The sequence below is a fragment of the Dama dama genome, chromosome X, assembly GCF_033118175.1.
Source record: "Dama dama isolate Ldn47 chromosome X, ASM3311817v1, whole genome shotgun sequence".
Taxonomy (NCBI): domain Eukaryota; kingdom Metazoa; phylum Chordata; class Mammalia; order Artiodactyla; family Cervidae; genus Dama; species Dama dama.
This window is the reverse complement of record NC_083714.1, coordinates 76,803,104-76,824,038: the sequence shown is the minus strand read 5'-3', so window position 1 is coordinate 76,824,038 and position 20,935 is coordinate 76,803,104. Positions and strand designations below refer to the sequence as shown.

At 36.8% G+C, this 20,935-nt stretch overlaps 1 protein-coding gene across 1 annotated transcript in view; it reads left to right on the top strand.

Moving 5' to 3' along the window:
* The window catches only part of DACH2 (dachshund family transcription factor 2), a 933,902-nt gene that overhangs the window by 513,673 nt on the left and 399,294 nt on the right, over nt 1-20,935 (top strand). The window contains exon 4 of the mRNA XM_061137595.1: nt 111-242. Within this exon, the coding sequence (XP_060993578.1) occupies nt 111-242 (132 nt within the window). The remainder of the gene's footprint in view (nt 1-110; nt 243-20,935) is intronic.

The following is a 20,935-nucleotide window of genomic DNA, read 5'->3' as shown; positions in this document are numbered from 1 at the left end:
TCGGGTTTCCATTTGGCTTGTGCTGTATAGTATAGGCCTGTTAAATGTATCATATTTTCAATTACATTAAGAAATGATCCCTTTTTTAAAAGGAATGGTTCTGGTTTTAGGTATAACAGCTGCAGCAATGGCTGAGGCAATGAAGCTGCAGAAGATGAAACTTATCGCTATGAACACTCTTCAGGGGAAAGGAAGCCAAAATGGAACTGAATCAGAGCCTGATGATCTTAATTCTAATACAGGTGAGTGTCTTTAGGAATCCAAGGCAGGTGACTCTCATTGACTTATTCTGGAATTGGAGAGAGGAGGACTGAGGGAAAGGAGAGAATAATATGTATACTTTGATTATAAGCAGTTACTATAAAAGGAGGGGGCTTCCCTGGTGGCTCAGTGGTAAAGAACCCACCTGCCAATGCAGGAGATGTAAAAGACGTGGGTTCGATCCCTGGGTCAGGTAGATCTCCTGGAGCAGGGCACAGCAACCCACTCCAGTATTTTTGCCCCCAGAATCCCGTGGACAGAGGAGCCTGGCAGACTGCTGTTCACAGTGTCACACAGAGTCAGACACAACTGAAGCAATTTAGCACACATGCACACACAAAAGGAGGTTTAATCCTACCTCTAACTTGTACATTGAAATTAGAAAACTATTATAGATCAAAACCTCATTTTGGGAAATATTTACTATCTCCATTGTTTGTTGTGGTGGGGTTAAATTCTAATATTTATAGTGCTACCTATTACAACTTTTGCTTACTAAAAGATGTCTCCTTCAGTTTCACCTCAGCCTTCTTCATTTTTTTCTAAATTTAACACTGAAATGTGGCACTGAGAATCTACCTTTGTTTTGAGGTGCTGGGAGACGAGGCATTATCAGCAGGGGTTAAAGAAATGCGGTAGAACAAGAAGAAAGCAAAGAAAAAAGATGGGGAAAAAAGGAGATGAGAAAAATGCCTGTGAAGTGGAATGTCCTCTCCCTTCTCAGTAACTGTTTTTTGTTTTTTTTTTTTTCCATTACCCTGTAAAAATTATACCTTGATTTCGATCATAAGATCACCCTCGAGATGTCTTTAGGAAGTAGGTGGGATTATAATTATCTCTGTAACACACATGAATGGATAAATAAATAGACAAATAAATAAAGTATACTTTTAATAGGGAATAATAAGGGGCATCCAATGATGGTCTTAGGAGCTCCAAGCTTCCAATATGCTTTTGCAGTTAAATTCAATATAATTTGATAGGCAAATAGGTAGCAGCATTTTCTCTCTTCTATTAGGCTCCTAAAATTTAAAGCATTTTGGGGCTTTCTTTTGAAGAGAAAAGGGAAGAAGAATTAAAGAAATAAATTACTGAATCAAATCAACATAATAAACTCATCTAAAGTTGAAGTGTTCATGGAGAATTATAGAGTGAGAATTGGCCTTCAACCAGTGTTCACAATGGGGAATAAATGGAAACATGCTCAGTTTTACATCATGTAAGTTTGAAATGTACAAAGTGTTGATTTGATGCACTTATATATTACAATATAATTATCAACAATAATGTTAACACCTCTATTATGTCATAATTATCATTTCTGTTTTGGTAGTGAGAACTTTTAGGATCAACTCTCTTAACAACTTTTAAGTATGTAATACAATACTGTTAATTCTAATCACAGTGCTGTGCATTAGATCTCTTGAAATTATCCATCTTCTATCTCTCATGTTAACTAATTTATTTCTTACCAAATTCCTGGGAAAATGGAATTTTCAAAATTTCCATTTTGCAGATTGTGAAACAGAGGCACAGAGTGTTTCAGCTTTGCTGATAATCACAAAGCTAGTAAGTGGCAGAGCTCAGTTTCAACCATATATAGTTAAGTCCAAAGTATGTACCCTTTTCACATTCTCCTCCACTTCAATGTTGTTTTGTAAGAGGAATGTTATTTTATTTAACCTTTGGAATACATTTTTAAAATTAATTTATTTTACTTAGAGGCTAATTACAGTGTTGTAGTGGTTTTTGCAATATATTGACAAGAATATGCACATGTGTCCCCCATCTTGAATCCCTCTCCCACCTCCCTCCACATCCCATCCCTCAGGGACATCCCAATACACTGGCCCTGAGGGCCCTGTCTCGTACATTGAACCTGGACTGGTGATCTATTTCACATATTATAATATACATGTTTCCATGCTATTCTTTCAAATCATCCCCCCCTTCTCTTCTCCCACAGAGTCCAAAAGTCTGTTCTTTACATCTCTATCTCTTTTGCTATCTCACAAGTAGGGTCATTGTTACCATCATTTTAATTCCATATATATGTGTTAATATACTGTATTGGTGTTTCTCTTTCTGACTTACTTTACTCTGTATAATAGGTTCCCGTTTCATCCACCTTATTAGAATGGATTCTAATGCATTATTTTTAATACTGAGTAATATTCCATTGTGTATATGTACCACTGCTTTCTTATCCATTTGTTTGCCAATGGACATCTAGGTTGCTCCCATGTTCTAGCTATTGTAAACAGTGCTGTGATGAACATTGGGATACATGTGTCTCTTTCAATTCTGGTTTCCTCAGTGTGTATGCCCAGCAGTGGGATTGCTGGGTCATATGGCAGTTATATTTCCAGTTTTTTTTTAAGGAATCTCCACACTGTTCTCCATAGTGGCTGTACTAGTTTGCATTCCCACCAACAGTGTTAGAAGGGTTCCCTTTTCTCCACACCCTCTCCAGCACTTACTGTTTGTAGACTTTTCGATAGCAGCCATTCTGACTGGGGAGAGATGGTACCTCATTGTGGATTTGATTTGCATTTCTCTGATAATCAGTGATGTTGAACATCTATTCATGTGTTTGTTAGCCATCTGTGTGTCTTCTCTGGAAAAATGTCTGTTTAGTTCTTTGGCCAATTTTTTATTGCATCGTTTATTTTCCTGGAATTGAGCTGAATGAGTTGCTTATATATTTCTAAGATTAATCCTTTGTCAGTTCCTTCATTTGCTAGTATTTTCTCACATTCTGAAGATTGTCTTTTCACCTTCCTTATAGCTTCCTTCATTGTGCAAAATCTTTTAAGTTTAATTAGGTCACACTTGTTTATTTTTTATTTTATTTCCATTACTCTGGGAGGTGGGTCATAGAGGATCCTGCTGTGATTTATGTCAGAGTGTTTTGCCTATGTTTTCCTCTAAGAGTTTTATAGTTTCTTGTCTTACATTTAGATCTTTAATCCATTTTGAATTTATTTTTGCATATGGTGTTAGAAAGTGTTCTGGTTTCATTCTTTAACAAGTGGTTGACCAGTTTTCCCAGCATGGATACAAAAACAAGATCCCTATATATGCTGTCTACAAGAGACCCACCTCAAAACAAGGGACACATACCGACTGAAAGTGAAGGGCTTGAAAAACATGTTTCATGCAAATGGAGACCAAAAGAAAGCAGAAGTAGCAATACACATATCAGATAAAATAGACTTTGAAATAAAGGCTGTGTAAAGAGAGACAAAGGATCAATCCCAGAAGAAGATACAAGAATTATAAATATATATATATGCACCCAACATGCACCCAATTTTTGCAATATGTAATGCAAATGCTGACAAGTATGAAAGGGAAAATTAACAGTGACACAATAATAGTGGGAGACTTTAACACCACACTCACAACTATGGATATATCAACCAAGCAGAAAATTAAAGGAAAGATAAATTTTAAAAGATAAAATGGACCAGTTAGACCTAATTATATATATGTAGGACACTTCACCCCAAAACAATGAATTTCACCTGTTTCTCAAGTGCACAAGGAACCTACTCTGGGATAGATTACATCCAGGGCCATAAATCTAGCCTTGGTAAATTCAAAAGAATTGAAATGATTGCAACCATCTTTTCTGATTGCAAAATAGTAAGATTAGATGTTGACTATTAGAAAAAAAATCTATTAACAATACAAACATATGAAGGCTAAATAAAGTGCTTCTAAATAACCAACAAATCACAGAAGAAATAAAAAAGGAAATCAAAATATGCATAGAAACAAATGAAAATGAAAACACAGCAGCCCAATACCTGTGGGATTCAGTAAAAGCAGTGCCAAAGGGAAGGTTCATAGCAGTACATGATTACCTCATGAAACAAGAAAAAAATCAAATAAATAACCTAACTTTATACCTAAAGCAATGAGGAAAAGAAGAAATGAAGAACCCAGGGTTAGTAGAAAGAAAGAAATGATAAAAATTGGGGCAGAAATAATTGAAAAAGAAACAAAGGAGACTATAACAAAAATCAACAAAACTGAAAGCTGGTTCTTTGAAAAGATAAATAAAACAGACTCATCAAGAAAAATGGGAGAAGAATCAAATCAACAAAATTAGAAATGAAATTGTAAAAATCACAACAGACAACACAGACACAAAGGATCATAAGAGACTGCTATCAGCAACTATATGCCAATAAAATAGACAACTTGGAAGAAATGGACAAATTCCTAGAAAAGTATAGCCTTCCAAAACTGAACCAGGAAGAAATAGAAAATCTTCACAGACCCATCACAAGCCCAAATATCAAAACTGTAATCAAAATTCTTCCAAGAAACAGAAGCCCAGGAACAGATGGCTCCACAGGAGAATTCTACCAAAATTTTAGAGAAGAGCTAACATCTATCCTACTCAAACTCTTCCAGAAAACTGCAGAGTAAAGTAAACTGCCAAACTCATTCTATGAAGCCACCATCACCCTAATACCAAAACCAGACAAAGATGCCACACAAAAAAAGAAAACTACAGGCCAATATCACTGATGAATATAGATGCAAAAATCCTCAACAAAGTTCTAGCAAACAGGATAAAACAACATATTAAAAAGATCATACATCATGACCAAGTGAGCTTTATCTCAGGAATGCAAGGATTTATTAATATCTGAAAATCAATCAATGTAATACACCATATTAACAAATTGAAAGATAAAAACCATATGATTATTTCAATAGATGCAGAGAAAGCCTTTGACAAAATTCAACATCCATTTATGATTAAAAAAAAAAAACTCTCCAGAATGTAGGCTTAGAAGAAACATACCTCAACATAATAAAAGCCATATATGATAAACCCACAACAAACTTTATCCTCAATGGTGAATAATTGAAAGTATTTCCACTGAAACAGGAACAAGACAAGGGTTCCCACTCTCACCCTTATTATTCAACATAGTTTTGGAGGTTTTAGCCACAGCAAACAGAGAAGAAAAAGAAATAAAAAGAATCCAGATTGGAAAAGAAGAAGTAAAATTCTCACTGTTTGCAGATGACATGAACCTTTACATAGAAAACCCTAAAGATACCACCAGAAAATTACTAGAGCTAATCAATTAATATAGTAAAGTTTAAGGATATAAAATTAACACAGAGAAATCCCTTGTATTCTTATGCACTAACAATGAGAAAACAGAAAGAGAAAGGAAACAATTCTATTCACCATTGCAATGAAAAGAATAAAATACTTAGGAATAAATCTACCTAAAGAAACAAAAGAACTGTATATAGAAACCTATTAAAACACTGGTGAAAGAAATCAAAGAGGACACAAATAGATGGAGAAATATACCATGTTCATGGGTTGGAAGAATCAATATAGTGAAAATGAGTACACTACCCAAAGCAATCTATAGATTCAATGCAGTCCCTATGAAGCTACCAACAGTATTTTTCAGAGAACTAGAATAAATAATTTCACAATTTGTATGGAAATGCAAAATTCTCAAATAGCCAAAGCAATCTTGAGGAAGAAGAAGAATGGTACTGGAGGAATCAACCTGCTTGACTTCAGATTATATTACAGAGCTACAGTCATCAAGACAGTATGGTACTGGCAGAAAGACTGAAATATGAATCAATGGAATAAAATAGAAATCCCAGAGATAATTAACAAAAAACTAAAAAGTATAAAAACTAATCAATCAAAACTGAAGAATACAATAACTGAAATGAAAAGTACACTAGAAGGAATTAATAGCAGATTAGGTAATACAGAAGACATAAGTGATCTGAAAGAATAATCAAACCATGCAATCAGAAGGAAAAAGAAAAGAAAATTTTAAAATATAAGAATAGTTTAAAGAACCTTTGGGACAACATCAAGAGTACAAATGTTTACATTAAAGGGGTTCCAGAAGGAAAACAGGGAAATAAAGTGGTCAGAAATATATTTGATTAAATTATGGATGAACATTTCCCACATCTGAAGAAAGAAATATCCAGCTACAGAAAGCACAGAATTTCCAAACAATATGACCCAAAGAAACCCACACCAAAGCATATAATTAAAATGGTAGAATTTAAAGAGAAAAGGCAGCAAGAGAAAGAGAGTCACATACAAGGGATCTCCTATAAGGCTATTAACTTATTTCTCAGCAGAAAATTGCAGAGCACATGGGAGTGGCATGATATAATTAAAGTGCTGAAAGGGAAAAGCTTTCAATCTAGCACACTCTACCCAAGAAGGTTATTATTCAGAATGGAAGAAAACATAAAAGAATTTCTCCAACAACCAAAGATATAAAGAACTAATCAACACTAAACCAACATTACAAAAAGTGTTAAAGGGTCTTTCTTCATTAAGATAAAAAGTATCAACCTAGAGGGGTGGGATGGGGAGGGAGATGGGAGGGAGGTTCAAAAGGGAGAAGATATATGTATACCTATGGCTGGTTCATGTTGAGGTTTGACAGAAAACAACAAAATTCTGTAAGGCAATTATCCTTCAATAAAAAAAAAATCAATTAACTCAAAAAAGTTAAGGTGACATGAAATAAGGAATTATATGAAAGGAAAAGTCCCACAGGTTAAGACAAATATATAGTGAAGGCTGTGAATCAACAACTTAAATAAGCTAGTGCAAATGCTGAGACGAAATTGTAAAATTGATTATGACTACAATAAACAATTAAGGGGTAGATATGAATATATAAAAAATAATATCAAGATCACAAAAAGTAGGAAGGGGAGTACAAATTTTAGATCTTTTAGAGTGTGTTTGAACATAAATATTGGATTAAACAAGCAAAATATGGTGAGAGGGCAATGTATATGAAGTCCATTGCTGAAAAGACATACAGATGGCTAACAAACACAGAAAAATATGCTCAACATCACTCATTATCAGAGAAATGCAAATCAAAACCACAATGAGGTACCATTACACGCCAGTCAGAATGGCTGCTATCCAAAAGTCTACAAGCAATAAATGCTGGAGAGGGTGTTTAGAAAAGGGAACCCTCTTACACCGTTGGTGGAAATGCAAACTAGTACAGCCACTATAGAGAAAAGTGTGTAGTTTCCTTAAAAAACTGGGGAAAAAAAACTGCCATATGACCCAGCAATCCCACTGCTGGGCATACACACCTAGGAAACCAGAACTGAAAGAGACACGTGTACCCCAATGTTCATCGCAGCACTGTTTATAATAGCCAGGACATGGAAGCAACCTCTATGTCCATCAGCAGACGAATGGATAAGAAAGCTGTGGTACATATACACAATGGAATATTACTCAGCCATTAAAAAGAGTACATTTGAATAAGTTCTAATGAGATGGATAAAACTGGAGCCCACTATACAGAGTGAAGTAAGCCAGAAAGATAAACACCAATATGGTATACTAACGCATATACATGGAATTTAGAAAGATGGTAACGATAACCCTATATGCAAGACAGAAAAAGACACAGATCTATAGAACAGACTTTTGGACTCTATGGAAGAAGGCGAGGGTGGGATGATCTGAGATAACAGCATCGAAACATGTAAATTATCAAGTATGAAACAGATCGCCAGTCCAGGTTGGATGCATGATAGAGTATGCTTGTGGCTGGTGCACTGGGATGACCCAGAGTGATGGGATGGGGATGAAGGTGGGAGTGGGTTTCAGGATGGGAAACACATGTAAATCCATTGCTGATTCATGTCAATGTAAGGCAAAAATCACTACAATATTGTAAAGTAATTAGCCTCCAATGAATAAAAATAAATGAAAAAAAAAAAAATAAAGTCACTTAGTAAGAGAAAAAGAAAAACCTTCAATTTACACACAAAAACTAGAGAGAAAGAAATACAAGCATCACACTAACAAAAATCATCATTGTTTGAAAGGAAAAGACTAAATGGAGAAGAAAATAATGGAGAAATACAACAGTAATGACAAGAAAACAAGCAAAAAAAAAAAAAAAAAAAAGAAATACCAGTAACTACATGCCTATCAATGTACGACAAAAACCACTACAATATTGTAAAGTAATTAGCCTCCAACTAATAAAAATAAATGAAAAAAATAGTCACTTTATAAGTCAATGGACTAATTGCTCTAATCAAAAGACATCGGGGTGGTTGATTGAATAAAACACAAAAGATCAATCTATATGCTGCTAAAAAGAGACTCACTTCAGAGGTAAAGACATGCACAGAATGAATGTGAGGTGTGGGAAGAGATATAGCATGCAAATGGAAATGAAAAGAAAGCTAAGGTAGCAAGATGCATGTCAAAATGACTTTAAAACAGTCTAAAACAAAAGACTAAGAATTGCGTTAGTAATGATACATGTATCAGTAAAGAAGAGGATATAACATTTATAAACATATGTGCACCTAATGTAGGAGCACCTAAATATACAATGGAAATATTAAAAGAAATAAAGGGAGAAATTAGCATAGTACAATAACAGTTGGGTACTTTAACATCCCACTAAAATCCATGGACAAATAATCCGGACAAATAAAATCAGTAAATGTAGAGTGGTTTTAAATGAAACATTTGATCAGTTGGGCTTAATAGATTTCTTGGGGACAAACCAGCAGTGCACCAGCATGCATTCTTTTAAAGAGCACATGAAACCTTATCCAGAATAGATCATGATAGATCACAAAACAACTTTCAACAAATGCTTAAGAGGATATAAATCATATCAAGCATATTTTCTGACAAAAATGATATGAAACATAGATCAATTAGAAGGAGAAAATGGGAGAAAGACAAATAGGTGGAGTATAAAAAAATGCTACTAAAAATCACATGTGCAAATGAAGAAGTCAAAGAGGAAAAAAGAATATAATTGAGATGAATGAAAATGAAAGCATAACTTTTAAAAATCTATAGAGTGTAGTAAAAACAGTTCTAAGAGTTAAGTTTATCAGTTCAGTTCAGTCCAGTCGCTCAGTGGTGTCCGACTCTTTGCGACCCCATGAATCACAGCACGCCAGGCCTCCCTGTCCATTACAAACTCCCGGAGTTTACTCAAACTCATGCACATTGAGTCATTGATACCATCTAACCATCTCATCCTCTGTTGCCCCCTTCTCCTCCTGCCCCCAATCCCTCCCAACATCAGGGTCTTTTCCAATGAGTCCACTCTTCATGTGAGGTGGCCAAAGTTTTGGAGTTTCAGCTTCACCATCAGTCCTTCCAAAGAACACCCAGGACTGATCTCCTTTAGGATGGACTGGTTGGATCTCCTTGCAGTCCAGGGGACTCTCAAGAGTGTTCTCCAACAACACAGTTCAAAAGCATCAATTCATCAGCGCTCAGCTTTCTTCAAAGTCCAACTCTCACATCCATACATGACCACTGGAAAACCATAGCATTAACAAGATGGACCTTTGTTGGCAAAGTAATGTCTCTGCTTTTTAATATGCTATCTAGGTTGGTCATAACTTTCCTTCCAAGGAATAAGTGTCTTTTAATTTCATGGCTGCAGTCACCATCTGCAGTGATTATGGAGCCCAAAAAAATAAAGTCAGCCACTGTTTCCACTGTCTCCCCATCTATTTCCCATGAGGTGATGGGACAAAATGCCATGATCTTAGTTTTCAGAATGTTAAGCTTTAACCCAACTTTTTCACTCTCCTCTTTCACTTTCATCAAGAGGCTTTTTAGTTCCTCTTCATTTTCTGCCATAAGGGTGGTGTCATCTGCATATCTGAGGTTATTGATATTTCTCCCAACAATATTGATTCCAGCTTGTGCTTCTTCCAGCCCAGCGTTTCTCATGATGTACTCTGCATAGAAGTTAAATAAGCAGGGTGACAACATAAAGCCTTGACATACTCCTTTTCCTCTTTGGAACCAGTCTGTTCTTCCATGTCCAGTTCTAACTGTTGCTTCCTGACCTGCATACAGGTTTCTCAAGAGGCAGGTCAGGTGGTCTGGTACTCCCATCTGTTTCAGTATTTTCCACAGTTTATTGTGATCCACAGAGTCAAAGACTTTGGCCTAGTCAATAAAGCAGAAATAGCTGTTTTTCTGGAACTCTCTTGCTTTTTCAATGATCCAGCGGATATTGGCAATTTGATCTCTGGTTCCTCTGCCTTTTCTAAAACCAGCTTGAACATCTGGAAGTTCACGGTTCACATATTGCTGAAGCCTGGCTTGGAGAATTTTGAGCATTACTTTACTATCGTGTGAGATGAGGGCAATTGTGCAGTAGTTTGAGCATTCTTTGCGATTGCCTTTCTTAGGGATTGGAATGAAAACTGACCTTTTCCAGTCCTGTGGCCACTGCTGAGTTTTCCAAATTTGCTGACATATTGAGTGCAGCACTTTAACAGCATCATGTTTCAGGATTTGAATAGGTCAACTGGAATTCCATCACATCCACTAGCTTTGTTCATAGTGATGCTTTCTAAGCCCCAGTTGACTTCATATTCCAGGATGTCTTGCTCTAGGTCTACTTAAAGAAATAGAAATCTTAAAAAAAAAAGAAAAGAAACCAAAAAAAAGCTAACCTACGATGTATAGGAATTAGAAAAATAAAAACAAAGAGATCAAAAGGAAGGAAATAGTACAGATTACAGATGAAATAAATAAAATAGAGACCAAAATAGGAAGAGAAAACAGTTTTTTGAAATGTTAAAATTCACAATCCTTTAACTCATTAAGGAAAAAAAAAATGAGAGAACACTAATAAACAAATTAAGAAATGATGGAGGAGAAATAGCACAGATATATAGACAATAGAAGACAACAAACTGGGCAACCTAGAAGAAAGAATAAATACCTAGAAACATACAAACTTCCAAGACTGAACAGGAAGAAACTGGAAACCTAAAATCTAAACAGACAGTTATGAAAGGTTGTTGGTGAACCAAGAAAGATGCCGGGATTTTTGCCCTCCAGAGAAGAAGGATTCAAACCAGGGCCAGAGATGAGGCTTGATCGCTCAGAGCTTTTATGTAATAGAGGTTTACTAAAGTATCAAAGGGATAGAGAACGCTTCTGACATAGACATCAGAAGGGTGCAGAAAGAATATCTCCTTGCTATTGTTAGCAATGGGGTTATATATCTTTTAACTAGTTATTGCAATGTATCAGTTCATCCTAAAGGAGATCAGTCCTGGATGTCCATTGGAAGGACTGATGCTGAGGCTGAAACTCCAATACTTTGGCCACCTCATGCAAAGGGTTGACTGATTGGAAAAGACCCTGATGCTGGGAGGGATTGGGGGCAGGAGGAGAAGGGGATGACAGAGGATGAGATGACTGGATGGCATCACCGACTCAATGGGCATGAGTTTGAGTAGACTCCAGGAGTTGGCAATGGACGGGGAGGCCTGGAATGCTGTGATTCATGGGATCACAAAGAGTCAAACAAGACTGAGAGCCTGAACTGAGCTGAACTGAACAATGAATCAAAAGAATGTCTCAAGTTTGTGAACATTTTACCAGAAGTACTCCAGCAATTTACATTTTAGGATAACAAGATTAGAATTTAACAATAAAGATCTTCCACACACACTCCCATAATACACATTCTCGGTATCAGGATTAGTAATAAGCTTTTCAGGAAGGAGAAACTGTCTTCCAGCCGGGTACATTGATGTAGTATAATCCCTAGTACAGAGTTTAAACTGAGTTGTGTAATTGCATATGAGTCCAAAATGCAGTACTTGGAGGCAATCTCAAAAATGACAGACTGATCTCTGTTTGTTTCCAAGGCAAACCGTTCAATATCATGGTAATCCAAGTCTATGCCCTGACCAGTAATGCTGAAGAAGCTAAAGTTGAACAGTTCTATGAAAACCTACAAGATCTTCTAGAACTAACACCCCCAAAAGGTGTCCTTTTCATTATAGGGAATGGAATGCAAAAGTAAGAAGTCAAGAAACACCTGGAGTAACAGGCAAATTTGGCCTTGGAGTACAGAATGAAGCAGGGCAAGGGCTAATATAGTTTTGTCAAGAGAATGCACTGGTCATAGCAAACACTGTCTTCCAACAACACAAGAGAAGACTCTACACATAGACATCACCAGATGGTTGACTCCGAAATCAGATTGATTATATTCTTAGGAGCCAAAGATGGAGAATCTCTATAGAGTCAGCAAAAACAAGACCAGAGGCTGACTGTGGCTCAGATCATGAACTCCTTATTGTCAAATTCAGACTGAAATTGAATAAACTAGAGAAAACCACTAGACCATTCAGGTATGACCTAAATCAAATCCCGTATGACTATACAGTGAAAGTGGGAAATAGATTTAAGGGACTAGATCTGATAGACAGAGTTCCTGATGAACTATGGACGGAGGTTTGTGACATTGTACAGGAGACAGGAATTAAGACCATCCCCAAGAAAAAAGAAATGCAAAAAAGCAAAATGGCTGTCTGAGGAGGCCTTACAAATAGCTGTGAAAAGAAGAGAAGTGAAAAACAAAGGAGAAAAGGAAAGATATTACCATTTGAATGCAGAGTTCCAAAGAATAGCAAGGAGAGATAAGAAAGACTTCCTCAGTGATCAATGCAAAGAAATAGAGGAAAACAACAGAATGGGAAAGACTAGAGATCTCTTCAAGAAAATTAGAGATACCACGGGAACATTTCATGCAAAGATGGGCTCGATAAAGGACAGAAATGGTAGGGACCTAACAGAAACAGAATATATTAAGAAGAGGTGGCAAGAATACACAGAAGAACTGTACAAAAAAGATCTTCATGACCCGGATAATCACGATGGTGTGATCACTCACCTAGAGCCAGACATCCTGGAATGTGAAGTCAAGTGAGCTTTAGGAAGCATCAGTAAGAACAAAGCTAGTGGAGGTGATGGAATTACAGTTGAGATATTTCAAATCCTGAAAGATGATGCTGTGAAAGTGCTGCACTCAATATGTCAGCAAATTTGGAAAACTCAGCAGTTGCCACAGGACTGGAAAAGGTCAATTTTCATTCCAATCCCAAAGAAAGACCTTACCAAAGAATGCTGTAACTACCCTACAATTGCTCTCATCTCACGCTAGTAAAGTAATGCTTAAAATTCTCCAAGCCAGGCTTTAGCAATACATGAACGGGGAACTTTCAGATGATCAAGCTGGCTTTAGAAAAGGCAGAGGAACCAGAGATCAAATTGCCAACATCCTCTGAATCATCAAAAAAGCAAGAGAGTTTCAGAAAAGCCTCTATTTCTGCTTTATTGACCATGCCAAAGTCTTTGACTGTGTGGATCACAATAAACTGTGGAAATTCTGCAAGAGATGGGAATATCAGACAACCTGACCTGCCTCTTGAGAAACCTGTATGCAGGTCAGGAAGCAACACTTAGAACAGGAAATGGAACAACAGACTGGTTCCAAATAGGAAAAGGGGTACATCAAAGCTGTATACTGTCACACTGTTTATTTAACTTATATGTAGAGTAAATCATGAGAAATGCTAGGCTTGATGAAGCACAAGCTGGAATCATGTTTGCCGGGAGAACTATCAATAACCTCAGATATGCAGATGGCACCACCCTTATGGCGGTAAGTGAAGAAGAACTAAAGAACCTCTTGATGAAAGTGGAAGTGAAGAGTGAAAAAGTTGGCTTAAAGCTCGAATTCAGAAAACTGAGATCATGGCATCCAGTCCCATCACTTCATGGGAAATAGATGAGGAAACAGTGGCTGACTTTATTTTCCTGGGCTCCAAAATTACTGCAGATGGTGATTGTAGCCATGAAATTTAGGACGCTTACTCCTTGGAAGGAAAGTTATGATCAACCTAGAGAGCATATTAAAAAGCAGAGACATTACTTTGTCGACAAAGGTCCATCTAGTCAAGGCTATTGTTCTTCCAGTAGTCTTGTATGGATGTGAAAGTTGGACTATAAAGAAAGCTGAGCACTAAAGAATTGATGCTTTTGAACTGTGTTGTTGGAGGAGACTCTTCAGAGTCCCTTGGACTGCAAGGAGATCAAACCAGTCAGTCTTAAAGGAAATCAGTCTTGAATATTCACTGGAAATCGAGGTGCTGAAACTGAAGCTCTGATACTTGGCCACCTGATATGAAGAACTGACTCACTGGAAAAGACCTTGTTGCTGGGAAAGATTGAAGGCAGGAGAAGAGGGGGACAACAGAGGATGAGATGGTTGGATGGCAACACTGACTTGATTGATGACTTTGAGCAAGCTCTGGAAATTGGTGATGGAAAGGGAGGCCTGACATGCTGCAGTCCATGTGGTCCAAAAGAGTCAGACACGGCTGAGTAAGGGAACTGAACTGAACTGATAAATGATCATTCTCTGAGAAGAAATGTGATAAAAGCAATGAGAGTGACAAACTGCTGTGACAATATAGAGAAAGGAGAAAATCTTCTGAATAACCCAATAAGGAAGGAATTCAAGCTTAGGATGTGGCATTTGAATTGGTCTTTGAAGGATGTCAAAGTGAACATGAGAAAAATGAATAGCCTTAAATAATGTATTTTCGAGATTGTAAGAGTGATTCCCCAGGTCGTTCATTTTCAAAGAGTAGTTCCTAAAGCCCTCAGCTTGTCTCTAGGAGTCGGATAAGTGTTGACTATTTGCTTGAGTAAATATTACATTTGATAACTAGAAAGTTTTGATTAATTGCATTCTTAGGTTATCTATAAAACATCTGTTGTTTATATTCTTATTGGCAATTATTTATAAAGTTAAATTTTAGAGATCTAAGTGACTTGAAATAATTAATACAATCCCTTCTTATTACAGATGGTACTTGAAGGATGAGAAATTGACTTATCTGTGGTCACACAGATAGGTAATAAAAAAGCTGCCATTGATTCTGCTATAACATTATACTTCTGATATTTCAACTGATATTCCAGTATAGTCTAAGGTATATAGGGAAATTCCATTCCTTTATATCATATCAATCAATCAATAGGCCAGGAGATGGAGATACAGTTGAAAGGGAGATTGTCCCTAATTCTGACTGACTGAAGTTCTATTTAAAAGGTCAGATTTGACCTGACCTCAGGATCTACTCTGGGCATTATATTTTGACTATATTTCTGATAGATTTTCTTTCTTGATTTTATCTTATTTCTCCTAAATTAATGTGGTATGGATAGAAAAGAAATGTTTATAGTTCTGAAACTGGGTTCAATTAATTAAGCCTTAAAAAACTTTTGCTTCTTGGAAGAAAACTTATGACCAACTTAGACAGCATATTAAAAAGCAGAGACATTACTTTGCCAACCAAGTTCCGTCTAGTCAAAGCTATGGTTTTTCTAGTAGTCATGTATGGATGTGAGAGTTGGATTATAAAAAAGCCGAGTGCCAAAGAATTGATGTTTTTGAACTGTGGTGTTTGAGAAGACACTTGAGAGCCCCTTGGACAGCAAAGACATCCAGCCAGTCCATCCTAGAGGAAATCAGTCCTAAATATTCGTTGGAAGGACTGATACTGAAGCTGAAACTCCAATACTTTGGCCACCTGATGCAAATGGCTGAGTCATTTGAAAAGACTCCAATGCTGGGAAAGATTGAAGGAGGGAGGAGAAGGGGACGACAGAGCACGAGATGGTTGGATGACATCACTGACTCAATGGACATGGGTTTGAGTAAGCTCTGGGAGTTGGTGATGGACAGGGATGCCTGGTGCGCTGCAGTTTATGGGGTCGCTGGACATGACTGAGTGACTGAACTGAATCAAAGTACTCTAAACCCACAGATGTTACAAATGATGAAAGATGATATATAATTTTCTATCATTTAAAAAATATAGCTCAATAACTAAGATTTCAGCTTTCAAATCAATCTGAGTGAATATTTTAAACCCTGCCCCCTGCCCCAGGCAGCATTTTTTTATAAGGCAAAATTGTAAATAGAAATGAATAATCTCTCAATTCTATTTATCTGTGGCCATGTGAGCATTTTACCTTAGAAGAAGATGTTTACTTCCTATAACCCATTTCCACAATGATCTATATAACCAGAAAACTCAAAAAAGGAGGATAATTTTTTTTTCCATTTCAGAAAGACCATACTCTATTTTAAACATCATATTGTGGCAGGATTCCCATTCAGCTTTATCATTGTTACTAGTTCCTAAATCCCTAGAAGGTAAGGTATGAAAACTAAAAATATAGTAGTCAATTAAAATTATGTATTGGTGTTAATATGTTTATAATTTTGTCATTTAAAAATAATTGCATTTTATTTTCTTTGCTTTGATTTCTCATAACTTCTTATTCCAATCCCCATTACATGCTTGACTCTTGCCATTTAACTTAAAAAAATTATTTGCATTAAATTTTATCAAAATAAGGAATGAAGCACAGCCTTTTCCACACTTAACAGGAAAATGTACAGAATGGAACATCTTCATCCAGAGTATAGGATAAACTATTGCCTATTTTGTTTTGCTTTAAAAAAACTAACAATGGTAGTCACAGAACATGTGATCCCTAACCCAGGGTAATTTACAAATCTATTGATATATCCTGAAATAAACAAAACAGGTAGCCTGTATTTAGTTGAGATGTTTGAATGTGAGTAATAGGACTTTTCCTTCTGTGAATTCTTATATCTCCTTCTTTTTTTTTTTAATATTGATATTATTGGATGATTCTGAAAGAGTAGAGGCAGGAAAAGTTGAAAACATAGTTCACAACTTTAAAAGGAAAAGCAGGCATACAATTTAGAGGATTCTTTGGCAGGAAAATCATTTTCTCTTTTGAACATCTATACTTTCTTTGATTTGAGGTTTTGTTTAATAGCTTCTATAATGGCTGCACCATGACTCTACATCAAGATTTCCATGAATAAAAACCTGTTCGTGTTTCACTTGGCTCCAAATGAGAAATTCTGTCTTTTATTGTTTTAGAAAATTAGTCTGTGTACTATTGCTCCTGGAACTTTATAATTAATCGCTAAAGGTTATGCCTGTGGAGAGTTTATGGGAAATAGATGCCTGAGTGATTATAACTGTAGCTGGCAAATCAGAAATATAGTTATACATCAGTAAATGTTTGTTTTACTGTAATAAAGATTTCAACACATGCCCATTTACTTGTAGAAATAAACGGAGTATTTTTTTTAACTGCATTGTTTTTTTCAGGAAGAACTGTGCACAGTGACTTTCACTGCAGAATCCAAAATGATAGTCATGGAAATCTTTAACTTTTGAGTCCCTGCTTTTTCTGACTTTGTGTTGCTTTAGCTCCTGAGAAGATGTTTAGTATTTTGACTTTTAGAAAATATCATTTATAGTGAAGATAATCAGAGTAGTGGTTAACTTGCAAAGTAGAATTAGAAAATCTCAAGGTTACCTTCTTTATGTCATCTAAACATCCCACTGGATAAGGAACAAGATGTTTCTAGAGAATCAAGTGAGGCATGCTTTTGTTCATTAGATCCTAACAGTAAGAACTGTATCTTTGTATCCCATGGACTCTCACCCATCAGGATACTCTGTCCATGGCATTCTCCAGGCAAGAATAATGGAGTGGGTTGCCATTCCCTTTTTCAGGGAAGTTTCCCAACCCAGGGATTGAACCCAGGTCTCCTGCATTGCAGGCAGATTCTTTACCATCTGAACCACCATGGCTCCTTCAAAATGATGTAAACAAGGAGAAATTGTACTTTCAAAGACACTTCTAAAAACTTATTCCAGGAATAAGCAACTCTCACTATTGGAGAATTATGGTCTCTACTCTCAATAACTTGTGCAGTGGATTAAGAACTTGTCAGTGTTATTAAGTCCAGTTCAGTTCAGTCACTCAGTCGTGTCCGACTCTCTGTGACCCAATGAACCACAGCGTGCCAGGCCTCCCTGTCCATCACCAACTCCTGGAGGCCACCCAAACTCATGTCCATTGAGTCAATGATGCCATCCAACCATCTCATCCTCTGTTGTCCCCTTCTCCTCCTGCCCTGAATCTTTCCCAGCATTAGGTGGCCAAACTACTGGAGTTTCAGTTTCAACATCAGTCCTTCCAATGAACACCCAGAACTGATCTCCTTTGGGATGGACTGGTTGGATCTCCTTGCAGTCCAAGGGACTCTTGAGAGTCTTCTCCAACACCGTAGTTCAAAAGCATCAACTCTTCGGCGCTCAGCTTTCTTTATAGTCCAACTTTCACATCCACACATGACCACTGGAAAAAGCATAGCCTTGACTAGACGGACCTTTGTTGGCAAAGTAATGTCTCTGCTTTTTAATATGCTATCTAGGTTGGTCATAACTTTCCTTCCAAGGAGTAAGGCTCTTTTAATTTCATGGCTGCAGTCACCATCTGCAGTGATTTTTGAGCCCAGAGAAATAAAGTCTGACACTGTTTCCACTGTTTCCCCGTATATCTGCCATGAAGTGATGGGACCGGATGCCATGATCTTAGTTTTCTGAATGTTGAGCTTTAACCCAACTTTTCCACTCTCCTCTTTCACTTTCATCAAGAGGCTCTTTAGTTCTTCTTCACTTTCCGCCATAAGGGTGGTGTCATCTGCATATGTGAGGTTATTGATATTTCTCCCGGCATTCTTGATTCCAGCTTGTGCTTCTTCCAGCCCAACGTTTCTCATGATGTACTCTGCATATAAGTTAAATAAGCAGGGTGACAATATACAGCTTTGAAGTACTCCTTTTCCTATTTGGAACCAGTCTGTTGGTCCATGTCCAATTCTAACTGTTGCTTCCTGACCTGCATACAGGTTTCTCAAGAGGCAGGTCAGGTGGTCTGGTATGCCCATCTCAGTGCTATTAAGATAGTTTGTATAATAATACCTCCAAGCCAAGCTAACCATTTCATCTTCTTTATAATGAATAATTTGAAATAATGTGATCTTTCCTTATAGATCTTATTTGCCATACTATTATCATTCTGAATTTTTCCTAATCCCCCAACGTCCTCCTGCCCTCACATACAATATCAGTAGAATGATGGGCAGAAATCTACTTCTGAGGAAGGAAGGATCTAACCAGTATTAGGTTAGTTGTCTTAATTCCCACATGTTATATACTCCTTAAATATTTCTAATACTAAATGCTTAGCTCTGGTGCAGTTTTTTTTTTTTTCCTTCATTTATTTTTATTAGTTGGAGGCTAATTACTTTACAATATTGTAGTGGTTTTTGTCATACATTGACATGAATCAGCCATGGATTTACATGTATTCCCCATCCCGATCCCCCCTCCCACCTACCTCTCCACCCAATTCATCTGGGTCTTCCCAGTGCACCAGGCCTGAGCACTTGTCTCATGCATCCAGCCTGGGCTGGTGATCTGTTTCACCCTAGATAATATACATGTTTCAATGCTGTTCTCTCGAAACATCCCACCCTTGCCTGCTCCCACAGAGACCAAAAGTCTGTTCTGTACATCTGTGTCTCTTTTTCTGTTTTGCATATAGGGTTATCATTACCCTCTTTCTAAATTCCATATATATGCGTTAGTATACTGTATTGGTCTTTATCTTTCTGGCTTACTTCACTCTGTATAATAGGCTCCAGTTTCATCCATCTCATTAGAACTGATTCAAATGAATTTTTTTAATGGCTGAGTAATATTCCATGGTGTATATGTACCACAGCTTTCTTATCCATTCGTCTGCTGATGGGCATCCAGACAAGCAAAAGCTGAGAGAATTCAGCACCACCAAACCAGCTCTTCAACAAATCCTAAAGGATCTTCTCTAGACAGGAAACACAGAAATGTTGTATAAACACAAACCCAAAACAACAAAGTAAATGGCAATGGGACCATACCTATTAATAATTACCTTAAATGTAAATGGGTTGAATGTCCCAACCAAAAGACAAAGACTGGATGAATGGATACAAAAGCAAGACCCCTATATATGCTGTCTACACGAGACCCACCTCAAAACAAGGGACACATAGAGACTAAAAGTGAAGGGCTAGAAAAAAATATTTAACGCAAACAGAGACCAAAAGAAAGCAGGAGTCGCAGTACTCATATCAGATAAAATAGACTTCAAAATAAAGTCTGTGAGAAGAGACAAAGAAAGACACTACATAATGATCAAAGGATCAATCCAAGAAGAATATATAACAATTATAAATATATATGCACCCAACATAGGAGCACCACAATATGTAAGGCAAACGCTAATGAGTATGAAAGAGGAAATTAATAGTAACACAATAATAGTGGGAGACTTTAATACCCCACTCACAACTATGGATAGATCAACTAAACAGAAAATTAACAAGGAAACACAAACTTTAAATGACACAATGGGCCAGCTAGACCTAATTGATATCTATAGGACATTTCACCCCAAAACAATCAATTTCACCTTTTTCTCTGGTGCAGTTTTGTCCTGTGATTTTGAATGAGTCCCTTCCTCTCTTTGTGCCTTTGATACAATAAAGGAGTTTGAAAGATTATTATTGCTTTCGAATTCTAATTTCACTTCTATGGTTCTCAAACATTGTCTGTTTGTCCCCATAATCTGTTTGCATTATTTTTACTCAATGGGTGCTCTCCTGAATCCAGTGCTCTGACTTTCTCTATCATTAATTTCTTATTGAATCTTCCTTTAGTGATGACATTTCAAATTCTAAACTGATCTTCAGAAGTTTTGGGCTAGTGTCACATGAACAAAATTATGCCTATGTCCATGTTCAGGGCACTGATGCAAATATTTGCCTGCCCTTGGGAATCTGGGAGATATTTTGTATCA